Source organism: Nerophis ophidion, linkage group LG25 (genome assembly GCF_033978795.1).
Source record: "Nerophis ophidion isolate RoL-2023_Sa linkage group LG25, RoL_Noph_v1.0, whole genome shotgun sequence".
Taxonomy (NCBI): domain Eukaryota; kingdom Metazoa; phylum Chordata; class Actinopteri; order Syngnathiformes; family Syngnathidae; genus Nerophis; species Nerophis ophidion.
In genome coordinates, this window is record NC_084635.1 from 10,516,171 (window position 1) to 10,540,301 (window position 24,131).

Consider the following 24,131-nt stretch of genomic DNA (forward strand, 5'->3'; position numbering starts at 1 on the left):
ATTTTTATAATATAGCGTTAACAAAACGTCCGTATTTTTATAATACAGCGTTATATTTTTATAATATAGCGTTAACAAAGTGTCTGTATTAATCATGAGCCCGGAAGTAAATGGGGGGGAAGGTTTTTGTAGGGGGGAAGAAATTTGGCGTGACAGCCCTCCTCCATCATGGGCCCCGAGAATCCGTCTCCTTTTCGGCGCCCCTGCTTGGCAAACTCATCCCGCGGGCCGGATAAAACCATACGTTTGACACCCCTGATTTAAACTATAACCGTAGAGTCAAAACTTACAACCGTCGCGTCCCTACTTGACCCCCACAGCTAAAACAACATGTGTGGGGGCTCCTGTTCAAATAGCAGCGGGCCGGCCCAGACCCCCGGTGCTGCCTTCAAGTGACGACATGTAATCTGAGAGGAGCCCGTGTATTATTAGCAGGACTCCTCGCGGACCACTCCAGTCAGCCCAATGTTGCGTTCGCGGCACCAACTAAAGTGGAAATTGAGTGTTCTCCACTACGAAGCTGCGGTAAAGACTTTTACCACTTTTTTTTTTTTTTTTTTTAAGTTTGAAATGTGCTCAAGCCGCTTGAAGTAGTCGCTATACGGACCCTTGTGCTGCTGAAGTGGTCGCGGATTTATTTTTATTTTTTTTAAAGAGTGGCCAACATGGCTTTACTGCACTTGCTGCTGTGCGCGGGGATGTTGCCGGCGTGCGGAGCCCTCTACAGCGGTCCTCTACAACCGGAGATGTCGAACGGCACCTTCCACCACTACTTCGTGCCGGACGGCGACTACGAGGAGAACGACGACCCGGAAAAATGTCAGCTGCTGTTCCGGATGACCGACCACCGGAAGTGCGGTCCGGACCCGGACCAGGACTCGGTCATCCGCGACGACTTCACCATCATCAAGCGGCAGATTGAAGACTCCGCGCGGGTGCTGGAGGTGGTCGGCAGGAGCGTCTCGTACGACCTGGACGGAGAGGACGGCTACGGGAAGTACCTGCGCCGGGAGACCACGCAGATCAGCGAGGCCTTCACGAACTCCGAGAAGTCGCTGCTGGAGCTGGAGGTGAAGTTCAAGCAGAGCCAGGAAGGCGAGCTGAAGGAGGAACACCGGCTCGGCGACGACTTCCTCAAGATGGTCGTCAACACCCGGGACGCCCTGAAGGAGACTTTGGACATTTCTTTGGGGCTGAAGGACAAACATGAGCTGCTCTCCCTCATTGTCCGCAGCCACGGAACACGACTCAGCAGACTGAAGAATGAATACATGAAGTACTGACACAGTAATCCCTACTTTTTGTTTTACAGTCACACATTTATGAGCACAAACCCCACATTTGGCCTTTCCAAAGGTAAATACTCAGTTTTCAGTCAAACATTTATGAACATAATTCACAAATTTGGCCTTTCCAAAGGTAAATACTCAGTTTTCAGTGTGACATTTATGAACACAAACCCTGAATTTGGCCTTTCCAAAGGTTAAATACTCAGTTTTCAGTCAAATTTTTTACCACAAACACCAAAGTTGGCCTTTCCAAAGGTAAATAGTCAGTTTTCAATCACACATTTGTGAGCACAAACCCCAAATTTGGCCTTTCCGAAGGTAAAGTCAGTTTTCAGTCACACATTTATAACAAAAAAACCCAAATTTGGCCTTTCCAAAGGTAAAAAGTCAGTTTTTAGTCACATTTATGACCACAAACCCCAAATTTGGCCTTTCCAAAAGGTAAACACTCTGTTTTCAGTCACACATTTATTACCACAAACACCAAATTTGGTCTTTCCAAAGGTAAATAGTCAGATTTCAATCACACATTTGTGAGCACAAACCCCAAATTTGGTCTTTCCAAAAGGTAAATAGTCAGATTTCAATCACACATTTGTGAGCACAAACCCCAAATTTGGCCTTTCCAAAGGTAAATAGTCAATTTTCAGTCACACATTTATGGCCACAAACCCCAAATATGGCCTTTCCAAATGTAAATAACGTATGTCCTTGAATTCCCGCCGGGGCGCTAGTTAATTTAAAACCTCTTCTCACTCATGCGCTTACCAAAGGCATGCGGTAAAAGTAAGCATGCGCTAATTATTTTAAAACCTCTTCTCACTCCGGTACTTACCAAAGGTATGCAGTAAAAATTTGAGTGTGATGTAAGCTTGGACCTTAAATCCCACTGAATAGCTCTTAATCTTCTTCCATTTATGCGATTTCAAATTACCAGTATTGAAATCGGCCTCCTCCGTTTTGAAAATGATGACAGGGGAAGTGTCACTCGTGACGTCACGAGTTTGACCAGGCGGTAATACCAAGCATGCGCTAATTATTTTGGGAAGAGAGTTTGACCCGGCAGTAATTCAAGGCAGGCGCATACTTTATGCCCTGCGGCAATTCAAGGAAATACGGTACTCAGTTTTCAGTCACAAAGTTATGAGCACAAACGCCAAATTTGGCCATTCCAAAGGTAAATACTCAATTTTCAGTCACACATTTATGAGCACAAATCCCAAAATGTGGCCCTTTTGAAGGTAAATACTCAGTTTTCAGTCATACATTTATGACCACAAATCCTGAATTTGGCCTTTCCAAAGGTAAATACTCAGTTTTCAGTCACACAGTTATGAGCACAAAGGCCAAATTTGGCCTTTCCAAAAGGTAAATACTCAGTTTTCAGTCACACATTTGTGAGCACAAATCCCAAATTTTGCCTTTCCAAAGGTAAATACTCAATTTTCAGTCAGACATTTGTGAACACGAATCCCAAATGTTGCCCTTCTGAAGGTAAATACTCAGTTTTCAGTCAGACATTTGTGAGCACAAACCCAAAATGTTGCCTTTCCGAAGGTAAATACTCAATTTTCAGTCACACATTTTGTGAGCACAAATCCCAAATTTGGCCTTTCCAAAAGGTGAATACTCAGTTTTCAGTCACACGTTTGTGAGCACAAACCCCAAATTTGGACTTTCCGAAGGTAAATACTCTGTTTTCAGTCACATATTTGTGAGCACAAACCCCAAATTTTACCTTTCCAAAGGTAAATACTCAATTTTTAGTCACACATTTATGACCACAAACCCTGAATTTGGCCTTTCCAAAAGGTAAATACTCAGAATACTCAGTTTTCAGTCACACATTTGTGAGCACAAATCCCAAATGTAACCTTACCTAAGGTAAATACTTCGTTTTCAATCACACATTTGTGAGCACAAACCCCAAATTTTGGCCTTTCGAAAGGTAAATACTCAATTTTCAGTCACACATTTGTGAGCACAACCCCAAGTTTAGCCTTTCCGAAGGTAAATACTCAGTTTTCAGTCACACATTTATGACCACAAACCTTGAATTTGGCCTTTCCAAAGTGAATACTCTGTTTTCAGTCACACATTTGTGAGCACAAACCCCTAATTTGGCCTTCACAAAGGTAAACTCTGTTTTAAGTCACACATTTATGTCCACAAACCCTGAATTTGGCCTTTCAAAATGGTAAAGCCAGTTTTCAGTCACACATTTATAACTGTTGTAAGCACAATACCAATGGGCGCAATTTTCAAAATGAGCATTTTGCAAGTTTAATGTCAAATCAAATCAAATGTTTATTGGATTCATCACAGTGTACATCCACGACTAAACTACTGACTAAACTACTACCACAACTTGGTTTACTATTTATAAAATATAATAATGTAGGGTTACCTGGAACTTGAAATAGGCCACCCGACCTAAATCCACACTTCCCTCGCCAAACACCTTCGTTTCCCAACCCTCCCGCTTGGATAAATAGGCATTGATGCCATCTACGCAGTTTTGGGAGACTGTTTTGCTGTTAGATCGCGTCCAAATTTGCAAAGTGCGCGAGATTGGTGAAATGCTTATAACATAACCACAAACTCCAAATTTGGCCTTTCCAAAGGTAAATAGTCAGTTTTTAGTCACATTAATGACCACAAACCCCAAATTTGGCCTCTACAAAAGGTAAATAGTCAGTTTTTAGTCACATTTATGACCACAAACCCCAAATTTGGCCTTTACAAAAGGTAAATAGTCAGTTTTTAGTCACATTTATGACCACAAACCCCAAATTTGGCCTTTACAAAGGTAAACACTGTTTTCAGTCACACATTTATGACCACAAACCCTGAATTTGGCCTTTACAAAGGTAAACACTGTTTTCAGTCACACATTTATGACCACAAACCCTGAATTTGGCCTTTCCAAAAGTAAATACTCAGTTTTCAGTCACACATTTATAACCACAAACCCCGAATTTGGTCTTTCCAAAGGTAAATTGTCAGTTTTCAGTCACATTTATAACCACAAACCCCGAATTTGGTCTTTCCAAAGCTAAATAGTCAGTTTTCAGTCACACATTTATGACCACAAACCCCAAATTTGGTCTTTCCGAAGGTAAATACTCAGTTTTAAATGACACAAATATTGCTTTGTGGTGGATTGCAGTGCTTTATTTTGTTAGATTCTACCCGCGTCCTTCAAGAGTCCGAGGCCATGTCCATTCATTCAAAGAAGGTCACAGATGGAAATTACAGCGTCGGTCTCAACTGAACATCAGCGTGCTACTACCGTCAACAATTCTTCGTTTTTCCTATAGTCCGTGAAAAACAAAGTCCATCTGGTCCATACAAACATGGTCATGGTCCAGTCTTCATGGAGGTGGGGGTGAGTCCAAGGAATTTTAGTCCGGGTGGCTTTTGCACAACAAGGCCTTCAGAAGGGCCACACATTGAAAAAAATTGTGATATTTTTCATTTTCAAAACCAACACGATATTTATTGTAACTCTTAGGGCTGCCCTCAATGTTGGTGAATATTCAAGGTCCCACGGACGCAAAAAGATCATTAAAATATTTAAAATATAAGTCATACATTGATGTTTTTATTTACCTTTTACACCTAAATATCTATAGATCAACTTCAGATGTATTCATTGCCATTACTGTTTTTTTAATAATTCTTCGTTCTTCCTATAGTTCTTGCTAAACAAAGTCCATCTGGTCCGGACAAACGTGGTCATGGTTAAGTCTCCATGAAGGCGGGGTCGAGTCCAAGGATTTTTAGTCCGGGTGGCTTTTGCACAACAAGGTCATCATAAGGGCCACACACTGAAAAATGAGAGAATGCGGGGGACCATTTTGATATTTTTTGTTTTCAAAACCAACAATATTTATTGTAACCCTTAGGTCTTCCCTCAACGTTGGGGAATATTAGAGGACTCATGGACGCGAAAGGGTCATTAAAATGTTAAAAATAAGGCCTATATTGATGTTTTTATTTACTTTTGACGCTTAAATATCTCTAAATCAACTTCAGATATATTCGCTGCCATTACTTTTTTCAAAAAAATTTTTATGCCGTTTTGTTAAATAGGAAAATACAAAATATGCAATATTTTCACCCGCAAATTGTTCAAAGTGGAGCCTAAAATAGGTAAATAATTCATGACAACATTGGTTTTGGTTCATTATCACATCTTGGGCAATGTCAGTTTTAAAAACCAAATCTGATTAAAGCTTTCAGATATCCAAAAGGTATTTTACTCATAGATGTGTTAAAAAATAAGTCATATATCAATATGTGCTATTTTTAATTTAAGCGCTAAAATCTGTAGATCAACTTCAGATTTATCCATCAGTTAGAAATGAGGATTATTTTTTGAGCATTTCAGCAGTTTTAAGTTACAAAAACTGTTCGAATGGCAGCTTTTGTCATTAGATTCAACATCAATCAATCAACGTTTCTTTATATAGACCTTCATCACAAGTGTCTCAAAGGGCTGCACAAGCCACAACAACATCCTCGGCTCATTGCAACATTCTATCTTCACATTTCACCTTTTTGCTCTTTTATTCCACTTTTTAATGTATTTTTTTCTTCGTATAGTATTATTTTTAGAATGTGCCCTGAGCAATTAAAAAACATGTGGACACCCCTGATCTATAGGATGTGTAATTATCTTATTATTTCTGAGTTTAGGAGACACAGAGTCACCATTCTCAGCCCTGTGCAGTGATTAGAAATAACAATAACACTTTCATAATATTCCGAAAACAAAACAAAAATTGACGTGAAATAAAAGTTTGACGTAACCTAAATGAACCTGCTTATAGGGTATTTAAGTGTGTATTTGCTACAATATTATAACAATTTGTTTTGGATATACTTAACAAGTCACATTAAGGAACATGATTCATACAATATGGTATACAAAAAAAAATCAAAAACTTGTCTTACCTGTTAGTATACATTTTTTATGTATTTAGATCCCCCTCAATCCTGAACATTTTAAATCAAATAGCGGAGATATTTATAAAATAATCTTGTCTTCTTTCAATATTGCTCCAAATAGGTTGTTTACAATTTGAGACTTTCTCCCTAAATGGTGAAGGTTCTTCTATCGTCTTGTTGTGGGGCAGACTGACTCGTACATGCACATGCATCCTCCCCAGTTTCCATTTTTAATAAAAAGTAGCGTATAGTTCTGACTTATATCCGTCAGTAGACTCAATATAGAAGCAGTAAAAAAACTACAACATGGCTGACGGGGCGATGACACAGTCAAAGGGGGCTTAGCCTGGAATAGAGTTTCCCCACGTGATTAAGACCGCCCACAAAACATCCTAAAGAGACGGCCAGAAAGCGGCTAGAAGATGGTCTGTAAAAAAAATTAAAAAAAAATGATGCATCATTTTGACGACAAGGAAGTGTTTAAAATCTAGAAACACATCTTAGTATGACACCTCCTGTGTTTAAATATTGCATAACTGCGATAAATTAATTTCCACTAATTAGGCGTTATTCATTATAAATCAAATATTTTTATAGTTGGGGCATTAAAAACTGTCCATGACCATCTAAATAGTTTTTTTTTTTTACATTTTGAGAGCCCTGTACTAATGAAATAACACTCTAGAGTCACCTTTACACTCGCTTAATCCAATATAGTAATGCTACCTGATGCAGAGCCAATCACAGGCCACGATACTGAACACATCACGCTCTGATTGCTTTGGGCCAGGGGTCACCAACGCGGTGCCCGCGGGCACCAGGTAGCCCGTAAGGACTAGACGAGTAGACCGCTGGCCTGTTCTAAAAATAGCTCAAATAGCAGCACTTACCAGTGAGCTGCCTCTATTTTTAAAATTTTATTTATTTACTAGCAAGCTGGTCTCGCTTTGCTCAACGTTTTTAATTCTAAGAGAGACAAAACTCAAATAGAATTAGAAAATCCGAGAAAATATTTAAAAGACTTGTTTAAATATATATATTTTTTTTTTTTTTTACTTTGCTTCTTATAACTTTCAGAAAGACAATTATGGAGAAAAAAATACAACCTTAAAAATTATTTTAGGATTTTTAAACACATATACCTTATTACCTTTTAAATTCCTTCCTCTTCTTTTCTGACAATTTAAATCAATGTTCAAGTATTTTTTTTTTTTATTGTAAAGAATAATAACTACATTTTAATTTAATTCTTCATTTTAGCTTCTGTTTTTTCGACAAAAGATATTTGTGAAATATTTCTTCAAACTTATGAGTAAAATTCAAAAACATTCTGGCAAATCTAGAAAATCTGTAGAATCAATTTTAAATCTTATTTCAAAGTCTTTTGAATTTCTTTTAAAACATTTGTTCTGGAAAATCTAGAAGAAATAATGATTTATCTTTGTTAGAAATATAGCTTGGTCCAATTTGTTATATATTCCAACAAAGTGCAGATTGGATTTTTACCTATTTGAAACATGTCATCAAAATTCTAAAATTAATCTTAATCAGGAAAAATTACTAATGATGTTTCATAAATTCTTTTTTTAATTTTTTCAAAAAGATTCAAATTAGCTAGTTTTTCTCTTCTTTTTTTCGGTAGAATTTTGAATTTTAAAGAGTAAAAATTGAAGATAAATTATGTTTCAAAATTTAATTTTCTTTTTTTTTTCATGTTTTCTCCTCTTTTAAACCGTTCATTTAAGTGTTTTTTTCATAATTTATTCTCTACAAAAAACCTTCCGTAAAAGGAAAAAAAAAATGTACGACGGAATGACAGAGAGAAATACCCATTTTTTTATATATATAGATTTATTTATTAAAGGTAAATAGAGCAAATTGGCTATTTCTGGCAATTTATTTAAGTGTGTATCAAACTGGTAGCCCTTCGCATTAATCAGTACCCAAGAAGTAGCTCTTGGTTTCAAAAAGGTTGGTGACCCCTAGTTTAAACTATAGGTCACGGGTGCCCACATACAGAAAAATGATACACTAAACGTATTGTAAGTCCAAAATATGTAAAGAAAAAACAGCTTATATTTGAGTTTTTAGAATAAATAGTTGTCTTTGTAAAAACACAACTATGAAATATTTTAATATGTCATAGGGGCAATAAAAAAAATAGCTGTCCCCTAGGCTGCCCTTCTGAACACCCCTTTTTTCCAGTTAAACGCTCAGTCTCCGTCTTGAAAACACCTTATTTCCTTACAAAGTATTGTTTTAGTGTAAGCTCTGTCTTTCTTTTGTTTTTTAAATTAGTTTATGAATATTGTGCACTTTACAGTATTAATCCAGAATCAATCGGTGCTACTTTTCATCATTACATGACTAACAATATTTGGCTGCTAAAGGACACAATGGTAATTTCACTCTTGATTAGTTGAGAACAAGTCCCTGAATTCTGCGACATATTGTAAGGTTTACAACGCACACTGCCCCGTAAAGCGATACGTTTGTGTATGGAAGCGTAAACGACCTGTGTTGTGTTTCATAATGCTACACCATGGCCACACGGGTGTTCTAAAACTGCACCTTTTGTTGTGTTGCCTTTTTTTTTTTTTTTCTTAGGTCAGTCGGTTTAGGACTGCGGGTTTTACTGTAAAACAACTTCAAAAAGGAGTTCTGGAAGCATAACTACAGAGTAAGACAGTATGTGCTAGCTGGAGTACTTTGTGACCCTAAAAACAAAGTCATTGAGGACACATTTTCTGGAACACAAAGGAAACAGAAGCAGAAATCCAATATTTCCTGATATATATATATATATATATATATATATATATATATATATATATATATATATATATATATATATATATATATATATATACAGTATCTATATTTATATATGTTAATATGTATATATACATATGTATGTGTGTATGTGTTATACAGTGCTCAATACCGGGGTAAAGCAGACTATACGTTAGGTCAGGAAAAAAACACACAGGCTATTTCATCCCTACAAGCCAGTTTCGCAAGTTTCCCTGCTCTTCAGGGGATTTCCTGATGGTGAACTATGCCTGGGCAGAGCGAAGCCATAGGAAACTCTGATGGAGGCCCACAGTGGTCCGAACGTGCAAATAAGTCGTACGACCTGGGTATAAGGGCGAAAGACTAATCGAACCATCTGTTTCGCAGGTTTCCCTGCTCTTCAGGGAATTTCCTGATGGTGAACTGTGCCTGGGCAGGGCAAAGCCAGAGGAAACTCTGATGGAGGCCCACATTGGTCCTAACGTGAAAATCGGTCGTACGGCCTGGGTATAAGGGCGAAAGACTAATCGAACCATCTGTTTTGCAGGTTTCCCTGCTCTTCGAGAAATCCCTTGAAGGGCAGGGAAACCTGCGAAATAGGCTTGTAGGGATAAAATAGCCACTGTTTTTCCTGATCTAACTTGTATATATATAATAGTCGAGGTTACTGGTCTATCGGTTATACAGTGCCCAATACCGGAGTGTATATGTATGTATATATATATATATATATATATATATATGGATTATTTCCATGGTATGATGGAGTGTTTACATAAGAGTATAAATACGATTTTGCTTCACAGGCCAGCAGACAAAGCTCAGTTCATGTTCTGGTGCTAAATGTTTAGCTCAAAATGCAAGGCGGACAGAACCAATATAGAAATGTATTCCTGCGACTAAGTACTACGTAAAATACTGCGCGTGCCAGTACCCATATTACAGAATGTGTATTCATTGTTTATGTAAGGTTTTGAAAAAGAGCAGCATATTTGTATTTTTTAAATGTAACACTTTCGATATTATATATTATATAGATGAAGACTGCTGGCAGCACTCGTCAAACACTCGTTTGTGTGACAACATTAACAGAATGTGTTGTGTTTTCTCCAATAAAGAGATTGTGATCCAAGGAGTTGTGGTGTAAAATATTTTGTAAATCGATCGCGTCCATCGTGTCAAGATCGGTGAAAAATCATGAAATGTGGGCTTATACTTTACAGACACTGTAGTTTGATTGTTCATGTTTTTCAGTCATTACATATTGGTGTTCTATTGCATTGGAGTGTGCATTAGAAACACAAAAGCCATTCGATTTGTGACTATGTTAGAAAAAGAGTTCCTCAGTGTTCGCCCTCACAATAACATTGTCGCTACAATTTGGTTATTTGACATGTTACGGGACGTAAATTAAGTATTGATGGCAGTTTTTATAATCCAACTATTTTTATTGACTTTTTCAAATAGACAGAAGAAAGTACAAGTCGAAACAGTATAATTTTGAAGTCAGTAAATTCTTCACACCCTTTCCCTTAAAGGGGAACATTATCACCAGACCTACGTAAGCGTCAATATATACCTTGAGGTTGCAGAAAAAAGACCATATATTTTTTTAACCGATTTCCGAACACTAAATAGGTGAATTTTGGTGAATTGAACGCCTTTCTATTATTTGCTCTCGGAGCGATGACGTCACCTAGGTAGTCAACGCCATTTTCTCAAACACATTACACGCAGCAAGTCAAGTCAGCTCGGTTATTTTCCGTTTTTTCGACTGTTTTCCTGTACCTTGGAGACATCATGCCTCGTCGGTGTGTTGTCGGAGGGTGTAACAACACGACCAGGGAAGGATTCAAGTTGATTTACGTAGAATGTGCATCGATTAGCACAACATGCTAATCGATGCTAACATGCTATTTAGGCTAGCTGTATGCACATATTGCATCGTTATGCCTCATTTGTAGCTATATTTGCATCCAGCCTTTCCCTCCATCCACATTTAATGCCAAACATCCATCCATCCATTTTCTACCGCTTATTCCCTTTCGGGGTCGCGGGGGGCGCTGGCGCCTATCTCAGCTACAATCGGGCGGAAGGCGCAGTACACCCTGGACAAGTCGCCATCTCATCGCAGGGCCAACACAGATAGACGGACAACATTCACACTCACATTCACACACTAGGGCCAATTTAGTGTTGCCAATCAACCTATCCCCAGGTGCATGTCTTTGGATGTGGGAGGAAGCCGGAGTACCCGGAGGGAACCCACGCATTCACGGGAAGAACATGCAAACTCCACACAGAAAGATCCCAAGCCTGGATTTGAACCCAGGACTGCAGGACCTTCGTATTGTGAGGCAGACGCACTAACTCCTCTGCCACCATGAAGCCAATGCCAAACAAACACCTACCAATCGACATATTTAAGTTGCTCCGGTGTCAAGAGATGCGAAAGTCCCTCGTTTGGTCCGCACATTTTACCGGCGATGCTACGACAGACATGTCACAGAGATGAATGGATACCCTGCGACACTCAAAGCAGATGCATTTCCAACGATAAAGTCAACGAAATCACAAAGGTGAGTTTTGTTGATGTTATTGACTTATGTGCTAATCAGACATATTTGGTCGCGGCATGACTGCCAGCTAATCGAGCGTTTGGTCTGCACATTTTACCGGCGATGCTAAGGCAGACATGGCCGAATAGCGTCAATAGCTATTCGCTCAATAGCTTCAGTTTCTTCTTCAATTTTGTTTTTCGCTATCTGCCTCCACACTCCAACCATCCTTTTCAATACATGCGTAATCTGTTGAATCGCTTAAGCCGCTGAAATCCGAGTCTGAATCCGAGCTAATGTCGCTATATCTTGCTTTGCTATCCGCCTGGATAGCATGTATATCACTGGATGACGTCACAGGAAAATGGATGGTGGCTTCACAGATAGCGAAAATCAGGCACTTTAAAGCCTTTTTTCAGGGTATTCTATGATGGGTAAAATTTTGAAAAAAAACTTTGAAAAAGAAAATACCTGGGAACTGATTTTTATTGGTTTTAACCCTTCTGAAATTGTGATAATGTTCCCCTTTAAAACCCAAACCACCAGTGTTTGGATGCATTTTCAAAGGGATTTAGAGGCAAAATGGTTTGCTGCATTGCTAGCCACCAACAACGAGACGATAATACAAATTAGAATGTAAAAAAAACAACTTCTGTTTTCTTGTCTCTTATAAGGATTGCAAACAAGGGAATTCCAAAAACAGTGCGGTTTAAAGGCCTACTGAAAGCCACTACTACCAACCACGCAGTCTGATAGTTTATATATCAATGATGAAATATTAACATTGCAACACATGCCAATACGGCCGGTTTAGTTTACTAAATTACAATTTTAAATTTCCCGCGGAGTTTCTTGTCGAAAACGTCGCAGAATAATGACGCGCGTGTAGCTTGTTTACTTCAGATGCAGTCAGTAGTCATTTGTTCAATTTAAGTTATGCTAATGGTGTTGCTCATGGTTCCATTTTAGGTCCTCTCTTTTTCATCATTTGGGCAATTCAATTGTTGGCTCAGGGGTTCAGTTAAAAAAAAACCTTTGACGGACTCACATTTTTGCAGCAGATTCTGTTATAGAGATGATCTTTGACTAGCTTTAAAGTCCTACTGAAACCCACTACTACCAAACACGCAATCTGATAGTTTATATATCAATGATGAAATATTAACATTGCAACACATGCCAATACGGTCTTTTTAGTTTACTAAATTACAATTTTAAATTTTCCGCGGAGTATCTTGTTGAAAATGTCGCGGAATGATGACGCGTGTTTGTGACCTTATCGGTTGAGCGGACATTTTAGCCCGGCATCACTTACGGCTAAAAGTCGTCTCTTTTCATCGCATAATTACACAGTATTTTGGACATCTGTGTTGCTGAATCTTTTGCCATCCATCCATCATCTTCCGCTTATCCGAGGTCGGGTCGCGGGGGCAGCAGCCTAAGCAGGGAAGCCCAGACTTCCCTCTCCCCAGCCACTTCGTCTAGCTCTTCTCGGGGGATCCCGAGGCGTTCCCAGGCCAGCCGGGAGACATAGTCTTCCCAACGTGTCCTGGGTCTTCCCCGTGGCCTCCTACCGGCTGGACGTGGCCTAAACACCTCCCTCGGGAGGCGTTCGGGTGGCATCCTGACCAGATGCCCGAACCACCTCATCTGGCTCCTCTCGATGTGAAGGAGCAGCGGCTTTACTTTGAGTTCCTCCCGGATGGCAGAGCTTCTCACCCTATCTCTAAGGGAGAGCCCCGCCACACGGCGGAGGAAACTCATTTCGGCCGCTTGTACCCGTGATCTTATCCTTTCGGTCATGACCCAAAGCTCATGACCATAGGTGAGGATGGAAACGTAGATCGACCGGTAAATTGAGAGCTTTGCCTTCTGAATCTTTTGCAATTTTTTCAATTAATAATGGAGACTATGAAGAAGAATGCTGTTGGTGGAAAGCGGTGGATTTCAGCTGCCTTTAGCAACACAAACACAGCCAATGTTTCTTTGTTTGTTGTGAAACTTTAGCGAACATGTTTCTCTACCACATGTCAACCAGCAAGTTTTTGGATGAGAAAATTGTAATATTGAGTCGGCTCTTACCGGAGATTTGTGCGGAGTTAGCGTCCTCCTGCAGCAGCTGTCATCTTGGCTTCTCTCAGAGACACTTGCGGTCATCGCAGCCCTCCGACCTTCAGGTATGACTTTATAATCTCACTAAAACACTATTAACACAATAAGCAGATAAGGGATTTTCCAGAATTATCCTAGTAAATTTGTCTAATGACATCTGAATTGCTCCCACTGCACTTGCCTTTTTTTTTTCTTTTTTCTAGTGCTTCACTCTAACTTTCCTCATCCATGAATCTTTTATCCTCGCTCAAATTAATAGGGAAATCGTGGCTTCCTCGGTCCGAATCGCTCTTCCTGCTGGTCGCCATGATTGTAAACAATGTGAGGCGCCCTACAACCCGTGACGTCACGCGCACATCGTCTGCTACTTCCGGTACAGGCAAGGCTTTTTTATCAGCGACCAAAAGTTGCAAACTTAATCGACGTTCTCTACTAAATCCTTTCAGCAAAAATATGGCAATATCGCGAAATGATTAAGTATGACACATACAATGGACCTGCTATCCCCGTTTAAATAAGAAAATCTCATTTCAGTAGGCCTTTAAAGCAAAACATATTTAAAAACAGCAGAGCGCTCCTGTAGCTCTGACAATGTAAAAAGACTGATTGATTGATTGAGACTTTTATTAGTAGTTTGCACAGTTCAGTACATATTCCGTACAATTGACCACTAAATGGTAACACCCGAATAAGTTTTTCAACTTGTTTAAGTCAGGGTCCACGTTAATCAATTCAAGGTAACAAACATCAAATGTCTACTTTAGAGGATGGTGTGTTTCTGGAACATACAAAATAATAATATTAGTGAACTTAGAAATCCGGCCCCCCAGTCTTTAACTTTCTGGAAGTGTGGCCCCCAAACCAATGCTGTGGGAGCTTCTTTTGCTCATTTGACAGAGCCCACAGTGTAATGTTTTACAATGACAAAGTTCCCCTCCCTGTTTGCTTTACAAGGTTTAGAGGTCTGCTTTAAATTAAACACACACAAAGCCCTTCTAATTATGAGTGTTTTGGAAGAAGAAGCCTCTCATTGGAATTTAGGATGAGCCGAGATTGAAGGGTGTGACGGAACATTGGGCCTCACAAACCATTTCGTTTTCCATTACTCTTCTCCAATGCACTGAAAAGGGCATTAGAAAGTGTTTTGGCCTCATAAATTTTATAAAAACGACGAGTTTAGTTTAAACCAAAAAGTTATATTGTGGTTTCATCTGACCACATGACATTCTCCCAATCCTCTGCTGTATCATCCATGTATCCATTTTGGTATAAACTCAATTTGTCGTGTTTGGAGGAAGAAGAATACTGAGTTGCATCCCAAGAACACCACACCTACTGTGAAGCATGGGGGTGGCAACATCATGCTTTGGGGCTGTTTTTCTGCTAAGGGGACAGGACGATTGATCCGTGTTAAGGAAAGAATGAATGGGGCCATGTATCGTGAGATTTTGAGCCAAAACCTCCTTCCAACCGTGAGAGCTTTGAATGGTTGACCAAATACTTATTTTCCACCATAATTTATAAATAAATTCTTTAAAATTTCTACAATGTGATTTTTTTTTCATATTCGGTCTCCCACAGTTGAAGTGTACCTATGATGAAAATTACAGACCTCTGTCATCATTTTAAGTGGGAGAACTTGCACAATCGGTGCCTGACTAAGTACTTTTTTGCCCCACTGTATGTATATAGTATGTTCCAGAGCACAGAATAAGTGTAATAATACACATCACCTTTAATCTCACTAGAGCAGGGGTGTCCAAACTTTTTACACTGAAACGTCAAAAAAAGCAGGGACCTTTTTTATATAGTTAATTTTCATAGCCAATACAATACATACATTTATTTATGTCACGGCGTGGACTTGGGTGAGGGTTGTTTTCCCGAGGTGCAAAGTATTTGGAGCGTTGACGGTGTGAAGGTAAGGACATTATTTAATATACATTTAAAACAGGAACAAACAAAAAGGCGCTCACGAGGAGGTACAAAAACTTGGCTGTGAAAATAAAACTTGCGCTCAGGCAAAACTATGGACATAAACTAAAACTTGCACAATGGCATAACTATAAACAACTAAAACCAAAACACTTACTGTGACCGAAAAAGGCAGCATGGATATCATGGTTTGTAGAGGGTGATAGATGATGATGTCGCCAGGCTGACTACCTTGCAACTGTGGCTTAAATTATACTATGGTGTTGGCCCTGTGATAAGGTGGCGACTTGTCCAGGGTGTACCCCGCCTTCCGCCCGATTGTAGCTGAGATAGGCGCCAGCACCCCCCGCAACCTCAAAAAGGAATAAGCGGTAGAAAATGGATGGATGGATGATTGAAAACAGCTGCGTGACATGGGGACAGGTGAAAACTAATGGGTTGGCATGGAAACAAAGCAAACAAGGAAGTGGAAAAACAGGAAACAATGTAGTCTTAAAGGCCTACTGAAATGAGATGTTCTTATTTAAACGGGGATAGCAGGTCCATTCTATGTGTCATACTTGATCATTTCGCGATATTGTCATATTTTTGCTGAAAGGATTTAGTAGAGAACATCCACGATAAAGTTTGCAACTTTTGGTCGCTAATAAAAAAGCCTTGCCTGTATCGGAAGTAGCAGACGATGTGCGCGTGACGTCACCGGTGTGAGGGTTCCTCACATCCTCACATTGTTTATAATGTGAGGGTGTGAGGGTTCCTCACATCCTCACATTGTTTATAATGTGAGCCACCAGCAGCAAGAGCTATTCGGACCGAGAAAGCGACAATTTCCCCAATAATTTGAGCGAGGATGATAGATTTCTGGATGAGGAAAGTTAGAGTGAGGCACTGAAAAAAAAAGAAAGAAAAAGCGACGGCTACGGGTGGCGGCAGTGGTAGCGTTTCAGATGTAATTAGACACATTTACTAGGATAATTCTGGAAAATCCCTTATCTGCTTATTGTGTTAATAGTATTTTAGTGAGATTAGATGAGTAAAGTCATACCTGAAAGTTGGATGGCTGCGGTGAACGCCAGTGTCTCAGAGAGAAGCCGATGAGGAGCCAAGATAACAGCTGCCTTTTTGACAGCTACAGGAGAAGGTCCAATAATCCACTGAAGTCTCCGGTAAGAGCTGACGATTTCCCCATCTAAAAACTTGCTGGTTGACGTAGAGAAAAATGTTCGCTTGACCGCTCTGTGTTAAAGCTTCACAACTGTGTCTCGGTGCTAAAGACAGCTGCAATCAACCAACAGCATTCTTCTTTATAGTCTCCATTATTGATTGTAAAAAATTGCAAAAGATTCAGCAACACAGATGTCCAAATTACTGTGTAATTATGCGATGAAAAGAGACGACTTTTAGCTGTAAGTGGTGCTGGGCTAAAACGTCCGCGCCAACCAATAACGTCACGAACACGCGTCATCATTCCACGACGTTTTCAACAAGAAACTCTGCGGGAAATTTAAAATTGCAATTTAGTAAACTAACCAGGCCGTATTGGCATGTGTTGTAATGTTAATATTTCATCATTGATATATAAACTATCAGACTGCGTGGTCGGTAGTAGTGGGTTTCAGTAGGCCTTTAAGCAAAACAGAATATAACTTAACAAAACATGATCACAAGACATGACAATTTAAAAGAAAAAAAACAGCCTGAATGATAGCTTTAATAGATATCTGACAGAAAATGTTCGTACCGATATTAGAAATTATGATGTCACATTGATAAAAACTGATCTGGGTTCTTCCGAGGATGTTGTAGTGGTTTGTGCAGCACTTTGAGACACTTGTGATTTAGGGCTATACAAACAAACATTGATTGATTGATTGATTGATTGATTAAAAAGCTCCCATGACTGATTAAAAAACAATCCAATGAGGCAATGTTTTCTGTGTTGTGCTGGAGGTGAGTTAAAGTCCTACTGAAACCCACTACTACCGACCACGCAGTCTGATAGTTTATATATCAATGATGAAATATTAACATTGCAACACATGCCAATACGGCCTTTTTAGTTTACTAAATTGTAATTTAAAATTTTGCGCAAAATATCCTGTTGAAAACGTCGCAGTGTGATGACGCGTATGTTTGACGTCTCGGGTTGTAGCGGACATTATTTTCCAGCCCGATCCAAGCTATAAGTCGTCTGCTTTAATCGCATAATTACACAGTATTCTGGACAACTGTGTTGCTGAATCTTTTGCAATTTGTTTAATTAATAATGGAGACGTCAAAGAAGAAAGCTGTAGGTGGGAAGCGGTGCATTGCAGCTGCCTTTAGCCACACAAACACAGCCGTTGTTTCCTTGTTTAAAATTCCCGAAGGTGAGGCTTTACTATGGAGCACAGCGGTCAAGCGAACATGGTTGCCGGCAGGTTTTGGTGAGAAAATTGTGGTAATAAGTTGGCTCTTACCGTAGTTATGAGCGGAGCTTGCGTCCTCCACACCCGTGGCCACACCCCCTCCAACTTTCAGGTACCATATAATCTCACTAAAACACAAGTAACACAATAAGCAGATAAGGGATTTTTCTGAATTATCCTAGTAAATATGTCTAGTAACATCTGAATCGCTCCCAGTCTCCTCACCTTTTTTTTTTTTTAGACCTTCACTCTCACTATAGTCATCCACAAATCTTTCATCCTGGCTCAAATTAATGGGGAAATTGTCGCTTTCTCGGTCCGAATCGCTCTGGCTCATGGGTGTCAAACTCTGGCCCGCGGGCCAAAATTGGCCCGCCGTGTAATTTCATTTGGCCCTTGAGGTAATATCAAATTTAAGATTAGAGCTGGCCCGCCGGGATTATTCAGCGGCGGTGCCTCTGTAACACCGCATTCACCGCTGATAGTCGTACTTGCTAACCCTCACGATTTTCCCGGGAGACTCCCGAAGTTCAGTGCCGCTCCCGGAAATGGTTAAACGGCTCGCTCCCAATCAAAAGAGACTGGGTTCAAATCCCAGTCAGATCAATCGGTAACTAGGAAAGCTTTTATATCATGGTTTACTGAGACAGGTTCTCAATTAAAAATTTCATTGGGGCCCGAAATTTCCCTTTAAGAAGACCAAGGATGGCTGAGTGCTCAAAACAGATACCTCCCAATCCAAGAGGACTGGGTTTAAATCCTAGTCAGGTTGATCGGTAACTAAGAAAGATCCAGTGGGAGGAGTTAAAGTTCACCCGGACAACAATATTGGGGGTGTGTCTTGAAGGCACTGCCTTTAGCGTCACGTCCGCTTTTCCGCCATACAAGCAACGTGCCAGCACAGTCCCATAATACATGCAGCTTTAACACACACAAGTGAATGCAACGCATACTTGGTCAACAGCCATACAGGTCACACTTAAGGTGGCTGTATAAACAACTTTAACACTGTGAACCCACACCAAACAAGAATGACAAACACATTTTGGGAGAACATCCGCACCGTAACAGAATATAAACACAACAGAAGAAATACCCAGACCCCCTTGCAGCACTAACTCTTCCAGTACGGTACAATATACACCGCTGCTACCACCAAACTCCGACCCCCTCCCTCAATTTTTATTTACATTTTATTTTATTTGCCATTAATATTTTTTAATTATTATTATTATAATTTGAAACTCTAATTTGCTTGTCACTATAAAGTTATATAAGCCTTGCTTGTTCAATATTCAATGCAAAACCTGTTTGGGTCCCGATTAAAAGGTTTATTTGTTCAACCTTGGCCCGGGGCTTTGTTCAGTTTTAAATTTTGGCCCACTCTGTATTTGAGTTTGACACCCCTGCTCTAGCTGCTGGTGGCCATGATTATAAACAATGTTCAGATGTGAGGAGCTCCACAACCCGTGACATCACGCGCACATCGTCTGCTACTTCCGGTACAGGCAAGGCTTTTTTATTAGCGACCAAAAGTTGCGAACTTTATCGTGGATGTTCTCTACTAAATCCTTTCAGCGAAAATATGGCAATATCGCGAAAGGATCAAGTACGACACATAGAATGGACCTGCTATCCCCGTTTAAATAAGAAAATCGCATTTCAGTAGGCCTTTAAGGTGAGCAAATCAAGTTCTCCATTTCTTTGTCCCTGAAAGCCCATCGAAAACAAACATGCCGTCGATCGTTTCTTGGCTTCTTCACTGTTTCAGAGGAAAACATTTGGCGTGCTATTTGCACCAGATGTCAAAAACATCGCGCTGCAACAAATCAAACCTCATCAGCTGCATGAAAAGCCAGCATTGCTACGACGGTGTTTTGCAAGCCCGCCAAGACGTCTGCTGCTAAAAGAAGTGAATTATATTTATATAGCGCTTTTCTCTAGTGACTCAAAGCGCTTTACATAGTGCAACCCAATATAAGCTTCCCCGAAGCCCGCCGCTTAGAAAGGCGTGCTCAAACTAGAATTAAATTTACATAAAAATGTAATGGATATGCATGAGTTAATTGGTTATTAGTATGGCTCCTGATTCTTTACTTTGTTTACCAATCTATCTTTGAGTAAAAAATAAATACACCTTGAACCTTGACTCGCAGGACGTTATCGGTATCGGCTTGAACAAAAATATATCACACATCCCTATTTTAAGCAGAGGTGGGTAGTAACGCGCTACATTTACTCCGTAACATCTACTTCAGTAATTTTTGTATTAATTGTACTTCTAAGAGTAGTTTTAATGCAACATACTTTCCCTTGAAACGCTACTTTTACTCCGCTCAAAAATGTATTAAAATGGAAAAAGATGGGGGGAAAATATATATATATATATATATATATATATATATATATATATATATATATATATATATATATATATATATATATATATATATATATATATATATATATATATATATATATATATATTTTGTTTTAATATGGGCGGCATAGCTTGGTTGGTAGAGTGGCCGTGCCAGCAACTTGAGGGTTGCAGTTTCGATTCCCGCTCGTGCCATCCTAGTTACTGCCGTTGTGTCCTTGGGCAAGACACTTTACCCACCTGCTCCCAGTGCCAGTCACACTGGTTTAAATGTAACTTAGATATTGGGTGTCACTATGTAAAGCGCTTTGAGTCACTTGAGAAAAGCGCTATATAAATATAATTCACTTCACTTCACTAATATGATTTCTGTAGAAGGACAAACATGACACAAACCTTCCTAATGGTTAGAATTCCCACTGTTTATATTAAACATACTTCACTGGATGCGGTATAGCTCGGACGGTAAAGCAGCCGTGACAGCAACTTGATGGTTCCAGGTTCGATCCCCGCTTCTGCCATTCTCGTCGCTGCCGTTGTGTCCTCGGGCAAGACACTTTACCCACCTGCTCCCAGTGCCACCCACACTGGTTTAAATGAAACTTAGATAATGGGTTTCACAATATAAAGCGCTAGAGAAAAGTGCTATATAAATCACTTCACTGATGAGAGTATTTGGCGAGCGCCGTTTTGTCCTACTAAATTTGGCGGTCATTGAACTCACCGTAGTTTGTACAAATTTTTCCGACAGTGCCACAAAAAGACATGTTTTATGCCGCTCCGTTTTTGTCCCATTTTGTCCACCGAACGTTTTATGCTGTGTGTGAACGCACAGGATAAAAAGAGTAGTTCTAATGCAACATACTTTTCCTTGAGTATATTTATAGAGAAAAAAACGCTACTTTTACTCCGCTCCATTTATCTACATTCAGCTCGCTCCTCGCTACCGATTTTTTTCAATCTGTTAATGCACGCTTTGTTTTGTTTTGGTTTGTCAGACAGACCTTCAAAGTAGGATCTATCACATGCCTGCGTTTCACCAATCAAATGCAGTCACTGGTGATGTTTGACTCCGTTTCACCAATCAAACAGAGCCAGGCGGTCACATGATCAACTGCACATTATTTTTTTTATAAACATTTATTTATAAATTTCAACAACAGTTGAAAATAATAATCAAAGTAAGTACAAAAACACTACAAAACAGTATAGAAATTGTACAAAACAGCGCCAGGGGTTGTAAATTCAAAGTAACTAAAATAGAATGCAAAAAATATATATTCATAAAATAAACAAAGTGCAAAGCACTTAAATTTGGAACGCAGCATCATCGTTTTCACAGCTTTATGGTTGTTAGAGGTAGGGTGTTTTAATGTAAAGTCCTAAATCTTTTTTAAAGGCACAAAAAAAATGTCGGGTATTGAGAAACTTACATTTAGCCAGTAGTATAATGAGGTTGCAAAGGTAAAATTCATTTTCACATTTTTTTCAATACAAAGTAAAACCAAATATATATTAATTAATATATATTATTGTTTTAGTTGCTTAAGAGATATTCCTGGCTCTGAATTTGTTCATTGCTATTTTTATATATTTGTGCATTACTTGTTGCCGTCATTATTAAACGAACAGGTTACTCATCAGTTACTCAGTACTTGAGTAGTTTTTTCACAACATACTTTTTACTTTGACTCAAGTAAATATTTGGGTGACTACTCCTTACTTTTACTTGAGTAATACATCTCTAAAGTAACTGTACTCTTACTTGAGTACAATTTCTGGCTACTCTACCCACCTCTGATTTTAAGTGTCGACTTCTAAACTTTTTTCTGTTATTTACACCAGGGATCGGAAACCCAAAATGTTGAAAAAGCCATGTTGGACCTAAAATACAAAAAAAAACATTCTGTTTTGAAGCCTGCGTTCACGCACAGCATAAAATGTTCGGTGGACAAAATGGGACAAAAACGGAGCGGCATAACACATGTCTTTCTGTGGCAGTGTCGGAGAAATTTGTACAAACTACGGTGAGTTCAAGGACTGCCAAATTTAGTAGGACAAAGCGGCGCTCGCCAAATACTCTCAACAGTTAAGTGATTTATATTTATATAGCGCTTTTCTCTAGTGACTCAGAGCGCTTTATATTGTGAAACCCATTATCATTTAAACCAGTGTGGGTGGCACTGGGAGCAGGTGGTTAAGGTGTTTTGCCCAAGGACACAACGGCAGTAACTAGGATGGCAGAAGCGGGGATCGAACCTGGAACCCTCAAGTTGCTGGCACGGCCGTTCTACCATCCGAGCTATACCGCCCCCAGTGAAGTATGCTTAATATAAACAGTGGGAATTCTAACAATTAGGAAGGTTTGTGTCCTCCTACAGAAATCATATTAAAACATAAAATATATATTTTCCTACATCTTTTTTCATTTTAATACATTTTTGAAAAAGCTCCAGGGAGCCAATAGGGCGGCGCTCTAGAGCTGCTGGTTGCCGACCCCCAATTTACACCTATTTGCTTTTATTCCATTATTTGTTAAATTATGCTCCGAATAACACTGTTAATTCGGATAATTGTACTAAATTGGCCCTAGTGTTTGAATGTGAGTGTGAATGTTGTCTGTCCATCTGTGTTGGCCCTGTGATGAGGTGGCGACTTGTCCAGGGTATACCCCGCCTTCCGCCCGATTGTAGCTGAGATAGGCGCCAGCGCCCCCCCGCGACCCCAAAAGGGAATAAGCAGTAGAAAATGGATGGATGTTCAAATTTTTGAAGTGAAGTGAATTATATTTATATAGCGCTTTTCTCTAATGACTCAAAGCTCTTTACATAGTGAAACCCAATACCTAAGTTACATTTAAACCAGTGTGGGTGGCACTGGGAGCAGGTGGGTAAAGTGTCTTGCCCAAGGACACAACGGCAGTGACTAGGATGGCGGAAGCGGGAATCGAACCTGCATCCCTCAAGCTGCTGGCACGGCCGCTCTACCAACCGAGCTATGCCGCCCCGGGCCATTTGAGCTACAAATGGCCTGGGGCCGCACACGCCTTGCTCAAATAATGCGTATTTGAAGTATGTATATGTGGTGGGCGTGGCCTGCGCACCTGCAGCGAAGCGGGGTGTGGCAGGACCGGCTTCGAGTTTAGCGACCGGTGAGTGGATGACACAGCTGAAAGTGTTTGTCTAATCACCTGTCGCTCTCTTAAAGGCAGCAGTCGGGAAGGAGAGGTCGGTTGGTTGATGGTGAAGCACGAGCGAGACGAAGACTGACAAAGACTATTGCTGAAAAGCACCACGACAATTTTTTTGAAAAATAAAACATTGTTGAACCTTGAGAAGCCTGTCATGTCGGTCCTTGGTGGTCCGGAAAACCCGGAAGCAACAAACTTCCACAGTATTTTTTGAAGTATTTGCAACTCAAATGATACTTGTGCCATTTTGATTTTGCTGTGCTATGTTGATGCCACTTGTGTTTGATTGCCTGCTTTTATTGGATAAAACTCGGTCAAACAATGATGACGTCATGTATTTACCGAACATAGGGCACCCATTCACTAAGATTGGCTTGGTTCCTTAGGTAATAGCGAATGCTAACGTTTATGGACAAATAGAAAACATCTGCCTGACAAAGAAAACCGAGCAGGGACGCCTCTGCCAACTTTACTCCCTTTGCATGTTAGTATAGTTCAGTGACTCCTTTTAAG

The 24,131-nt window shown here is 39.8% G+C and overlaps 1 protein-coding gene and 1 long non-coding RNA gene across 10 annotated transcripts in view; one reads left to right on the forward strand and one right to left on the reverse strand.

The window, feature by feature from the left end:
- The first annotated feature begins 313 nt into the window (after positions 1-313).
- Positions 314-10,167, forward strand: fibinb (fin bud initiation factor b). Of its 8 annotated transcripts, none has more exons than XR_009804258.1 (3): positions 324-1,356; positions 1,420-1,544; positions 1,608-10,167. XR_009804258.1 is itself a non-coding variant. In XM_061887250.1 (2 exons), the coding sequence occupies exons 1-2, from the start codon at positions 666-668 to the stop codon at positions 9,493-9,495; spliced, it is 684 nt and encodes a 227-aa protein (XP_061743234.1). In that variant the 5' UTR covers positions 314-665; the 3' UTR covers positions 9,496-10,167. The 8 variants fall into 8 exon arrangements, 1 of the variants encoding a protein (XP_061743234.1); XR_009804259.1 differs by having other exon boundaries at positions 326-1,544; positions 1,608-4,098; positions 4,160-10,167; XR_009804261.1 differs by having other exon boundaries at positions 326-1,544; positions 1,608-3,424; positions 3,914-10,167.
- Positions 4,297-24,131, reverse strand: part of LOC133542952 (uncharacterized) — a 29,668-nt gene continuing 9,833 nt past the window's right edge. For both annotated transcript variants that reach the window (XR_009804265.1, XR_009804264.1), the window contains 2 exons: positions 18,100-18,176; positions 4,297-5,119 (listed from right to left, as the gene is read on the reverse strand). This is a non-coding gene — a long non-coding RNA (uncharacterized LOC133542952). The remainder of the gene's footprint in view (positions 5,120-18,099; positions 18,177-24,131) is intronic.